The following is a 13477-nucleotide window of genomic DNA, read 5'->3' on the forward strand; positions in this document are numbered from 1 at the left end:
GAGTCACTTTATTCATGCACTATTTAGTTTTGTTATTGCTTCTACTCCAAGTAAATCATCAAGTTTGAACCAGTTTAATCAAATAATGAAAAAGTTATCAACTTAGGCAAACACAATTCAACCCCTTTCTTGTGGTTGCACCTTAAATTGACATCATATCTCTGTCTCAAGGCTGAGCACTTTACAATGTTTGAGAAAATATCTAAGGGTTGAACATGTTTGGATTGAGTGAAAAAGCTGTTGGAGGAAACATCAATAGACCACCTATCTATGATGGAGATCATTTTGAGTATTGGAAGGACATGTTGAGAAGTTTCTTTATTCCTCAAGAACTTGACCTCTTTGGGACTTGGTGGAAAATGGTTATGTTGCTCCAAAGAATACTGATGGTATTGTGATTTCAAGGAAAGAGATGGATGTTGATCAGAAGAAGATGTACAAGATGCATCATAAGTATAGAACATTCATGATAAATGCAATCACTTTCAAGGAGTTTGACAAGTGTACCAACAAGGAGACAAATAAAGAGTATTTATGATAGTTTGATTCTGACATTTGAAGGAAGAAAATAAGTTCAAGAAGCAAAGGCTAACCTCCAGGTAAAAAAAGTATGAGTTGTTCAATATGGAAGAAGATGAATACATTAAAATAATGTTTTCCAGATTCTAGTATCAGGATTAAAGATACTTCATAAGAGTTATACTACTGTTGATCATGTGAAGAAGATACTAAGCATTCTACCAATCATGTGGAGACTTAAGATCATTTCCATTCAAGAAGCAAATAATTTGAATATCTTTGAAATCAAGAAGAAGCAAGAAGAAGTGAACAACCTTGGATTTGAAATCCAAGCAGAAGAAACTTCTGAAGGCAACAACATAATAAGAGGATGATGATTCAAAAGATCAGAATGGAGACTTTGAGGAAGAGGAATTGGCTTTCATATCCAAAAAAATTCAGAAGAAGTGGGACAATAGAAGAAAAAAAATCCCAAAAGATATTCCAGACAGTCTAGCAGAGGAAAGAATGATAAATCTGATAAGAAAAGAATCACTTGTTATGGATGCAATGAACCTGGACATATCAAGTCAGAATGTCCAAATCAGGAGAAAGGGAAAAATTAGAGGAATGATTTCATAGCCAAGAAGAAGAGTCTATTGGCTACATGGGATGATTATGATGAATCCTCTAATGATGAAGAGCAAGTAGATTTGGCTCTAATGGCTCATACCAACTTTGCATCTGGATCCAACACAGATTCTGACTCTAGAAGTGAATCAACATATAATGAATTGAGATATTTTCTTACTTAACTCGATCATATTTAATTACTGTTATAAATACAAGAAAAGACAAGAAACCTTTCAAAACTAACGAACTAAGACCCAACCAAATTTGGGTACCTAAGAACAAAATTGTCTATGTTGCAGATGTCTTCATCAATCAAGTTAAAACAACAATCACGGTACCATGACAATGGATGCTCGCAACACATGACTAGAGAAAAGTGTATGTTCCAATAACTAACATTGAGCAAAGAAGGCACAATGACTTTTGAAGGAAAGCAAAAAGGCCAGATCATTGGTCAAGGTACATTTGGTAATTGTATTTGCCCTTCTATTAAAGATGTTTTGTTTATTAAAGGTCTTAAGCATTATTATTAAGTATTAGTCAGTTAAGTGATAACAATTATGATATTATAATTGATATTAAATCAAAAAGCATACAAGGCGATTAGTCAAAAGGATGGATCCATACTTTTTATAGATCAAAGACAAAACAACATTTATAAGATACATTTGTTTAATGTAGAAAAATAAGAGGTTAAATGTCTTATGTCAGGAATTGAAGAGAAACTAATTTGGCACAAAAGATTAGGTCATGCAAATCATAGATTAATTTTAAAACTGAATAAAATTCAACTATTCAGAGGTCTACCTAAACTTAGTTGCAAAACTGAAATTATGTGTGAATCTTGTCAAAAGGGAAAACAGACAAATAACTCATTTACCCTTAAGAACTTAGTCTCTACCCCAAAGCCCCTTGAGCTCTTACATTTAGATCTCTTTGGGCTAGTGAAAACAACCTCTCTAAGTGGAAAGAAATATGGTTTTGTTATAGTAAATGATTACACTAGGTGGACATGGGTAAAATTCACTACGCCAAAAATGACATTTAACAGCGCCCATTTTACAGCGCTTGCTAAACACAAGCGCTGTTGTAATTATATTTTAAAAATAACGGAACCTTTTACAGCGCTTTTGATGACAAGCGCTGTAAAACAAGCGCTGTAGTAGGTCATATAACGTTTGCGCATCACGCTATAAGGCTTTTACAATGCTTGTCAAAAAAGCGCTGTAAAAGGAAGCGCTTTCGCGTATCATGTATAAAAGAACTGTAAAAGAGTATTTTAAAATTAACATAAAGAGACATTTTAGAGCGCTTATGTGTAAAAGCGCTGTAAAAGGCTTTAAAAAAACATTCATATAACATAATAACACACGGAGGTCTTTTACAGCGATTATTTGGGAAAAGCGTGTAAAAGAGCCTTTTAAAATTAACATAAAGAGACATTTTAGAGCGCTTATGTGTAAAAGCGCTGTAAAAGGCTTTAAAAAAACATTCATATAACATAATAACACACGGAGGTCTTTTACAGCGATTATTTGGGAAAAGCGTGTAAAAGAGCCTTTTAAAATTAAAGCGATGCATGTCTCAAGTGCAAAAGACAAAAACCCAATATATGCAAATCTATCATATTTTGGGGTTATCGAGCGCATATGGGAGTTAGACTACACAATGTTTCGTGTTCCTATATTTGGTTGCAAGTGGGTCGATAATAATAATGGCGTTCGGATTGATGAGTCAGGATTCTTGCTTGTCGATTTTAATAGGGTGGGATACAAAGACGAGCCTTTTATTTTAGCGTCGCAAGCTCAACAAGTGTTTTATGTCACTGATCCTTCTAATGATAAATGGTCTGTTGTCCTATCGACCAATAAAATAAGTGATGATAACAATAATGATGAAGATGTTGGTAATGATCTTTTATTAGTCATCAGTATCGTGGGTGGAGAAATGCATTCAATGGAAAATCAGAGGAAGGTAAAGCTCCTTTAGCACCGACTGGATATCAAATACTTGAAAAAGTACAAGGTTTGACCAATAAATTTGGCAAACCTTTTGCGGGAGAGCTGGTGAAAACTGGGTGGAAGAAAAAGTCAATTTTCTTTGAATTGCCATATTGGAAGTCATTGTATGTAAGACATTTCCTCGATGTGATGCATATTGAAAAAAATGTATTTGAAAGTGTTATTGGTACGTTACTCAATGTTCCAGGAAAGTCTAAAGATGGCGTCAATGCAAGATTGGACTTGGTCGATATGGGAATAAGAAATGAACTGGCTCCAGTAAAGAAAGGAAATCGCACATATCTACCTCCAGCCGCTCATACTCTATCTAGAAAGGAAAAAATTGTTTTATGTAAATTTCTACACGAAGTTAAAGTTCCAGAAGGATACTCTTCGAACATTAAAAATTTGGTTTGTATGAAAGACCTCAAGTTAAAAGGTTTGAAGACCCATGATTGTCATATTATAATGGAGCATTTGCTACCAATAGGTATACGTTCCATTTTACCTGAAAAAGTTCGACTAGCCTTAACTAGATTATGTTTCTTCTTCAGGGAAATTTGTAGTAAAGTGATCGACCCTCAGAAATTACCGACATTGCAGAGGGAAATTGTTGTTACTTTGTGTGAGCTTGAAATGTATTTCCCACCATCGTTTTTTGATATAATGGTTCACCTTACTGTTCATCTGGTTAAGGAGACACAACTTTGTGGGCCAGCTTATATGAGATGGATGTATCCGATAGAACGATATATGAAAATATTAAAAGGGTACGTAAAAAGTAGAAGTCGACCAGAAGGTTGTATTGCTGAACGATACATTGTTGAAGAGGCTGCTGAATTTTGTACTGAATATCTGTCCAATGTTGAATCCATAGGGCTTCCCATGTCTCGTCATTCGGGAAGACTATCAGGAGAAGGGATAACTGGAAGGAGACTACTGACTATATCAAGGACAGAATGGGAGCAGGCACAATTGTATGTTCTGCACAATGATGATGAGGTTCAACCGTATGTTACAATACACATTGATCAGTTATCTCGTTTGAACATGAATAGGAATCAAAATTGGATAACTCGAGAGCACAATCGAAGTTTTGTAACATGGTTAAAAAATCACATAATGTCAAAATTTGATATAGACCCCGGATCAATTTCAAATAGATTGAGGTGGCTAGCAAATGGTCCGAGCTTACATGTCTTTTCTTACACTGGTTATGTTATTAACGGCTACACATTTTATACCAAAGAACAAGATGATCAGACCACTATGCAAAATAGTGGAGTCACTCTCGTAGCTGAAGCGATGCATGTCTCAAGTGCAAAAGACAAAAACCCAATATATGCAAATCTATCATATTTTGGGGTTATCGAGCGCATATGGGAGTTAGACTACACAATGTTTCGTGTTCCCATATTTGGTTGCAAGTGGGTCGATAATAATAATGGCGTTCGGATTGATGAGTCAGGATTCTTGCTTGTCGATTTTAATAGGGTGGGATACAAAGACGAGCCTTTTATTTTAGCGTCGCAAGCTCAACAAGTGTTTTATGTCACTGATCCTTCTAATGATAAATGGTCTGTTGTCCTATCGACCAATAAAATAAGTGATGATAACAATAATGATGAAGATGTTGGTAATGATCTTTTATTTGCAACATCACAACAACCACATGAAATTGATTCAACTGATGATGGTTTATATCTTAGAGATGATCATGATGAGGGAATTTGGATTAATCCATCGTTTCGTATTGTAAATGGACAAACAAATGTGAATGTCACCAGGAAAAGAAGAAGGGCATCTTAATGTATATGTTTAATTGTTTTATATAAGCTATGCATGTAATCTGAACTGTGTTATTGTAAATATGCATGTAATCTGAATTGAGTGTTTTATACTAAGTTCTGATTAATTTATTTTCTGATTAATTTATTTTCTGCTTATATTTAGCTTGATTTGAGTGTTTTATACCAAGTTCATGTAACAATGAGTGTTTTATATTTAGCTTGATTTACATGAACTGAACTGAATATAAATTAGTAATTTACATGAACTGAACTGAACTGAATAGAGAGATTCTCTTTTGCTCAGTGCATATATATATAGATTCTTCAGAAGTTCTCATTTCTAATAATTCATCATCTCCTAAAGTATTGTGATAAAGACAATGATAACAATATTTTTAATCCAATAAACAATGATAAAAATGTTTTTAATGTCATCCCAACCCAAATAAACCAAACACAAAAATAAAATAAAGAGACATTTTACAGCGCTTATCTTAAAAAGCGTTGTAAACGATCCTTTTAAAAATAAAATAATGAGTGTTTTATACCTTTTACAGCGCTTTTCACACAAAGCGTTGTAAACGACTCTTTTGAAAATAAGTAAAAAAGACATTTTACAGCGCTTATTTGACAAAGCGCTGTAAAAAAGCTTTAAAAATAATATTCATCAGACACCTAATTTCTTCAAACACCTTGTACGCATCATGGGAATCCAAAAAACATCAGACATTAACCCATTTCTTCAAACACCTTGTACGCATCATGGGAATCCCCAAAAACACATTGTTAACAAAAACATCAGACACAAACCCATTTCTTCAAACACCTTGTACGCATCATGGGAATCCCCAAAAACACATTGTTAACAAAAACATCAGACACAAACCCATTTTTCGCAACATGGCAATGATTCTGAATACCAAGTTTCGATTTAAGAAGGAAAGAGAATGTAAAGAGATAAAAAGGGTGTTGAGGTGGAGATTGAATTGTGAAAGAGTAAGCTTTGATGTTTGTGAAGAAGATGCATAAAAGGAGAAGAGCTTGGTGAAGAGGAAAGGATTTTTGTGGTGACCTGTTAACACTATGTGGGTTTTGCATGCATGTTGAGCTTGTTTAAAAAATAACATAACATAACAAAACACAAAAACAATAAGGCCTTTTACAGCGCTCATGTGTAAAAGCGCTGTAAAAGAGTCTTTTAAAATTAACATAAAGAGACATTTTAGAGCGCTTATGTGTAAAAGCGCTGTAAAAGGCTTTAAAAAAACATTCATATAACATAATAACACACAGAGGTCTTTTACAGCGATTATTTGGGAAAAGCGCTGTAAAAGAGCCTTTTAAAATTAACATAAAGAGACATTTTAGAGCATTATGTGTAAAAGCGCTGTAAAAGGCTTTAAAAAAACATTCATATAACATAACAACACACGGAGGTCTTTGACAGCGCTTATTTGGGAAAAACGCTATAAAATAGCCTTTTAAAATTAACATAAAGAGACATTTTAGAGCGCTTATGTATAAAAGCGCTGTAAAAGGCATTCATATAACATAAAAACATACGGAGTTAGACTACACAATGTTTCGTGTTCCCATATTTGGTTGCAAGTGGGTCGATAATAATAATGACGTTCGGATTGATGAGTCAGGATTCTTGCTTGTCGATTTTAATAGGGTGGGATACAAAGACGAGCCTTTTATTTTAGCGTCGCAAGCTCAACAAGTGTTTTATGTCACTGATCCTTCTAATGATAAATGGTCTGTTGTCCTATCGACCAATAAAATAAGTGATGATAACAATAATGATGAAGATGTTGGTAATGATCTTTTATTTGCAACATCACAACAACCACATGAAATTGATTCAACTGATGATGGTTTATATCTTAGAGATGATCATGATGAGGGAATTTGGATTAATCCATCGTTTCGTATTGTAAATGGACAAACAAATGTGAATGTCACCAGGAAAAGAAGAAGGGCATCTTAATGTATATGTTTAATTGTTTTATATAAGCTATGCATGTAATCTGAACTGTGTTATTGTAAATATGCATGTAATCTGAATTGAGTGTTTTATACTAAGTTCTGATTAATTTATTTTCTGCTTATATTTAGCTTGATTTGAGTGTTTTATACCAAGTTCATGTAACAATGAGTGTTTTATATTTAGCTTGATTTACATGAACTGAACTGAATATAAATTAGTAATTTACATGAACTGAACTGAACTGAATAGAGAGATTCTCTTTTGCTCAGTGCATATATATATATATAATTCTACAGAAGTTCTCATTTCTAATAATTCATCATCTCCTAAAGTATTGTGATAAAGACAATGATAACAATATTTTTAATCCAATAAACAATGATAAAAATGTTTTTAATGTCATCCCAACCCAAATAAACCAAACACAAAAAAAAAAAAAATAAAGAGACATTTTACAGCGCTTATCTTAAAAAGCACTGTAAACGATCCTTTTAAAAATAAAATAATGAGTCTTTTATACCTTTTACAACGCTTTTCACACAAAGCGCTGTAAACGACTCTTTTGAAAATAAGTAAAAAAGACATTTTACAGCGCTTATTTGACAAAGCGCTGTAAAAAAGCTTTAAAAATAATATTCATCAGACACCTAATTTCTTCAAACACCTTGTACGCATCATGGGAATCCAAAAAACATCAGACACAAACCCATTTCTTCAAACACCTTGTACGCATCATGGGAATCCCCAAAAACACATTGTTAACAAAAACATCAGACACAAACCCATTTCTTCAAACACCTTGTACGCATCATGGGAATCCCCAAAAACACCAGACACAAACCCATTTTTCGCAACATGGCAATGATCCTGAATACCAAGTTTCGATTTAAGAAGGAAAGAGAATGTAAAGAGATAAAAAGGGTGTTGAGGTGGAGATTGAATTGTGAAAGAGTAAGCTTTGATGTTTGTGAAGAAGATGCATAAAAGGAGAAGAGTTTGGTGAAGAGGAAGGGATTTTTGTGGTGACCAGTTACTACTATGTGGGTTTTGCATGCATGTTGAGCTTGTTTAAAAAATAACATAACATAACAAAACACAAAAACAATAAGGCCTTTTACAGCGCTTATTTGGAAAAAGCGCTGTAAAAGAGCCTTTTTAAATTAACATAAAGAGACATTTTAGAGCGCTTATGTGTAAAAGCGCTGTAAAAGGCTTTAAAAAACATTCATATAACATAATAACACACGGAGGTCTTTTACAGCGCTTATTTGGGAAAAGCGCTGTAAAAGAGCCTTTTAAAATTAACATAAAGAGACATTTTAGAGCGCTTATGTGTAAAAGCGCTGTAAAAGGCTTTAAAAAACATTCATATAACATAATAACACACGGAGGTCTTTTACAGCGCTTATTTGGGAAAAGCGCTGTAAAAGAGCCTTTTAAAATTAACATAAAGAGACATTTTAGAGCGCTTATGTGTAAAAGCGCTGTAAAAGGCTTTAAAAAACATTCATATAACATAATAACACACGGAGGTCTTTTACAGCGCTTATTTGGGAAAAGCGCTGTAAAAGAGCCTTTTAAAATTAACATAAAGAGACATTTTAGAGCGCTTATGTGTAAAAGCGCTGTAAAAGGCTTTAAAAAAACATTCATATAACATAATAACACACGGAGGTCTTTTACAGCGCTTATTTGGGAAAAGCGCTTTAAAAGAGTCTTTTAAAATTAACATAAAGAGACATTTTAGAGCGCTTATATGTAAAAGCGCTGTAAAAGACCTCCGTGTGTTATTATGTTATTTGAATGTTTTTTAAAGCCTTTTACAGCGCTTTTCACACAAAGCGCTGTAAACGATCCTTTTAAAAATAAAATAATGAGTGTTTTATACCAAGTTCATGTAACAATGAGTGTTTCATATTTAGCTTGATTTGAGTGTTTTATACCAAGTTCATGTAACAATGAGTGTTTCATATTTAGCTTGATTTGAGTGTTTTATACCAAGTTCATGTAACAATGAGTGTTTCATATTTAGCTTGATTTGAGTGTTTTATACCAAGTTCATGTAACAATGAGTGTTTCATATTTAGCTTGATTTGAGTGTTTTATACCAAGTTCATGTAACAATGAGTGTTTCATATTTAGCTTGATTTGAGTGTTTTATACCAAGTTCATGTAACAATGAGTGTTTCATATTTAGCTTGATTTGAGTGTTTTATACCAAGTTCATGTAACAATGAGTGTTTCATATTTAGCTTGATTTGAGTGTTTTATACCAAGTTCATGTAACAATGAGTGTTTCATATTTAGCTTGATTTGAGTGTTTTATACCAAGTTCATGTAACAATGAGTGTTTCATATTTAGCTTGATTTGAGTGTTTTATACCAAGTTCATGTAACAATGAGTGTTTCATATTTAGCTTGATTTACATGAACTGAACTAAATAGAGAGATTCTCTTTTGCTCAGTGCATATATATATAGATTCTTCAGAAGTTCTCATTTCTAATAATTCATGATCTCCTAAAGTATTGTGATAAAGACAATGATAACAATATTTTTAATCCAATAAACAATGATAAAAATGTTTTTAATGTCATCCCAACCCAAATAAACCAAACACAAAAATAAAATAAAGAGACATTTTACAGCGCTTATCTTAAAAAGCGCTGTAAAAGATCCTTTTAAAAATAAAATAATGAGTGTTTTATACCTTTTACAGCGCTTTTCACACAAAGCGCTGTAAACGACTCTTTTGAAAGTGAGTAAAAAAGACATTTTACAGCGCTTGTTTGCCAAAGCGCTGTAAAATGGCTTTAAAAATAATATTCATCAGACACCTAATTTCTTCAAACACCTTGTACGCATCATGGGAATCCAAAAAACATCAGACACAAACCCATTTCTTCAAACACCTTGTACGCATCATGGGAATCCAAAAAACATCAGACACAAACCCATTTCTTCAAACACCTTGTACGCATCATGGGAATCCCCAAAAACACCAGACACAAACCCATTTTTCGCAACATGGCAATGATCCTGAATACCAATTAAGTTTCGATTTAAGAAGGAAAGAGAATGTAAAGAGATAAAAAGGGTGTTGAGGTGGAGATTGAATTGTGAAAGAGTAAGCTTTGATGTTTGTGAAGAAGATGCATAAAAGGAGAAGAGTTTGGTGAAGAGGAAGGGATTTTGGTGGTGACCAGTTACTACTATGTGGGTTTTGCATGCATGTTGAGCTTGTTTAAAAAATAACATAACATAACAAAACACAAAAACAATAAGGCCTTTTACAGCGCTTATTTGGAAAAAGCGCTGTAAAAGAGCCTTTTAAAATTAACATAAAGAGACATTTTAGAGCGCTTATGTGGAAAAGCGCTGTAAAAGGCTTTAAAAAACATTCATATAACATAATAACACACGGAGGTCTTTTACAGCGCTTATTTGGGAAAAGCGCTGTAAAAGAGCCTCTTAAAATTAACATAAAGAGACATTTTAGAGCGCTTATGTGTAAAAGCGCTGTAAAAGGCATTCAAATAACATAATAACACACGGAGGTCTTTTACAGCGCTTATTTGAAAAAAGCGCTGTAAAAGAGCCTTTTAAAAATTTAACTAAAGAAGCCTTTTAGAGCGCTTATGTGTGAAAGCGCTGTAAAAGGCATTCATATAACATAATAACACACGGAGGTCTTTTACAGCGCTTATTTGAAAAAAGCGCTGTAAAAGAGCCTTTTAAAAATTTAACTAAAGAAGCCTTTTAGAGCGCTTATGTGTGAAAGCGCTGTAAAAGGCATTCATATAACATAATAACACACGGAGGTCTTTTACAGCGCTTATTTGAAAAAAGCGCTGTAAAAGAGCCTTTTAAAAATTTAACTAAAGAAGCCTTTTAGAGCGCTTATGTGTAAAAGCGCTGTAAAAGGCATTCAAATAACATAATAACACACGGAGGTCTTTTACAGCGCTTATTTGAAAAAAGCGCTGTAAAAGAGCCTTTTAAAAATTTAACTAAAGAAGCCTTTTAGAGCGCTTATGTGTAAAAGCGCTGTAAAAGGCATTCAAATAACATAATAACACACGGAGGTCTTTTACAGCGCTTATTTGAAAAAAGCGCTGTAAAAGAGCCTTTTAAAAATTTAACTAAAGAAGCCTTTTAGAGCGCTTTACAAAATAAGCGCTGTAAAAGGCTTATAAAAAGCGCTGTAAAAGGGTTACGTATATATAACAGTTACCTCTTCAGTTTCCTCTTCATTACGTAAACTTCACTATCATCTCAACCTTCATTTCTTCTCTTCTTTTGCAAACCCTATCATCCCGTCCATTACGAACCTTATTTCCACGATCATCTCCTTCATTTCGAACCTTATTTCCATCCAAGATCATCTCTCCCATTTCACACAATATATTTTCATTGAAATACGTAACCCTCATTACGTATTTCTTCAATATCCTATTTCTTTGAACCATATTTCTGTGAACTTTCTGCGTTCCCTCTTTTCTTTACATTTCATCTTTCTTCGAACCATTATTCAGGTATTGATGTTATAAATTTTTTGTAATCATTAAAATGCATGTTGAGCTTTTTTAAGATATACTGATACATGTTGAGTTTGTTTATAATAATGCATGATGCATGTTGAGCTTGTTGATGTTATACTAAAGTGCATGTTGAACTTGTTGTAGTTAAATGGATACAAACAAAGATTTAGAAGTTCAAAATGAAGAAGTTGGCACCTCTAAGACTTACGAAAAAGAAGTCAAACGTGGTGCAACTATCATGCAAAGGGTGATTAAAGCACGGAGCAGTGGCATTAAATTTGAGGTATACTATATATACTCTGTTTGCTGTGTGTTTTTTTATCTTTTTTTAGGGTTTAGGGCATGTACTTACTATATGAGTTTATTAGGTTGGCTGGAACGAGAGTGGTCAGCCAGTTGACCCCAACAGCTCCATGTTTGTAAGCTACATTGGGGCTGTTGTTCGTCAAAATGTCCCAATAACAATAGACAACTGGAGAGATAAGGCGTTGAAGGATGCCAAAGATATCATCTGGAATGACATTCAAGTAAATATTTTGATCTACTCTTTTGTCATTTATAATTTTTTTTCTGTAAAATACATTACTTATAATTGTTTTCATTGCAGACCACTTTTGTTCTTGATGAGGAACGAAAGTCATATGTTTTGAGAGTTGCTGGGAAAATCCATCGTGGATTTAGATCCCATCTCTCAAATTTCTATCTAAAAGATAGAGAAGGAAACACAAATGCTGAACCTCCAAAGATATATCAACATTATATATCAAAGGATGAATGGAGTGCATTTGTTTCCAAACGTTCTGACCCGGCGTTTGTCGTAAGTTATTAATTTATTAGCATTTGTGTTTTATTATTCATATTCGTAGCGTATTTTAAATTTTTACACAATTGCAATTTTTTTTTTATATAGAATATTAGTACGGCAAATCGCGAACGGGCAAGCAACCCAAAACACCCATACAAGAAATCACGTATGGGATATGCACGCCTTGAACAAAAAATTGTAAGTAATTAAACATCACTTGTAATTTGTATTATAAACTATAGTGTGTAACTAATTTGTATTATTTTGTTTATGATTTTAACGAATAGAGAAAAGACACCCAAGCCGATCAACCCTTGGGTCGTCATATCTTATGGAAGGAAGCGCGTGTTAACAAAGAAGGAGTGGTTGATAATGAAAATGTCAAGAAAGTTGTAGAACTTTGTGTAAGTATATTATCACTTTAATATTTTTTAATATTGTATTTTAAAAATGCTATTGAACTTATCTTTTTAATGTTACATGTATTTTAGGAAACTATTGAACAAAGTTCTGAAACTCAAGAGGGCAACAAGGATACGTGCAGGGACATTCTTGGGAAAGTGTTTAATGTCCCTGAGTATTCCGGTCGAGTGAGGGGGAAAGGATTTGGCGTAACTCCCAAAAGCTTTTTTCCTCAAGAGAAGCGCCAAAAACCTTCCAACGAGGAAGTATTAGAGAAGCTCAGAATCTTATCGGAGCAAGTGGCACTCTTGGTGAATACGAATAAAGACAAGCAACTTCCGGTTCAGCTCCAACCTGAAATACAAATGGAGAGTGAAACCGGGAGTTGCAACGTCGGTTTGAAGAGTATTCCCGAGGTAATTAATTACTTACTACTTACTTGCTTATGTAATTACTTATGTATTAAACAAACTTATATATTAACTGTACTTATGTTTTAACTATTGATGTAGGGTGTCACTACATGTGTCCTATACTTGTCCTCGCCGACTCAACGGAAGGTGGGAAAAGGAATATTGCACAATACTTCGGGAGAAGTATTGCACAATATTCCGATCCCCGCGGGCCATGTCAAAGTATCGCCTACGGTTGCTTTCGAACCAACTGCACCGTTGCCCATACCGGACAACGATGGAGATATGAAGTTCTTAAGCGACGCTATTGGCAGTTACGTGGCATGGCCCACACACCTTGTTGCCCTCGAAAAAAAGATTCCCAAGGACAAATCAGTTACATCTCCCGAAAAGGTTTGTCACATTT

General features: G+C 33.9%; 1 protein-coding gene across 1 annotated transcript; it reads left to right on the plus strand.

Annotated features, from left to right (window-relative positions):
• The first annotated feature begins 215 nt into the window (after positions 1–215).
• On the plus strand, positions 216–13078 carry LOC140921081 (uncharacterized). The gene is made up of 7 exons (XM_073370913.1): positions 216–389; positions 11820–11978; positions 12059–12268; positions 12362–12454; positions 12544–12660; positions 12748–13030; positions 13065–13078. The coding sequence occupies exons 1-7, from the start codon at positions 216–218 to the stop codon at positions 13076–13078; spliced, it is 1050 nt and encodes a 349-aa protein (XP_073227014.1).
• Positions 13079–13477: the final 399 nt, after the last annotated feature.

This window comes from Cicer arietinum, chromosome 1 (assembly GCF_000331145.2).
Source record: "Cicer arietinum cultivar CDC Frontier isolate Library 1 chromosome 1, Cicar.CDCFrontier_v2.0, whole genome shotgun sequence".
NCBI classification, from domain to species: Eukaryota; Viridiplantae; Streptophyta; class Magnoliopsida; order Fabales; family Fabaceae; genus Cicer; species Cicer arietinum.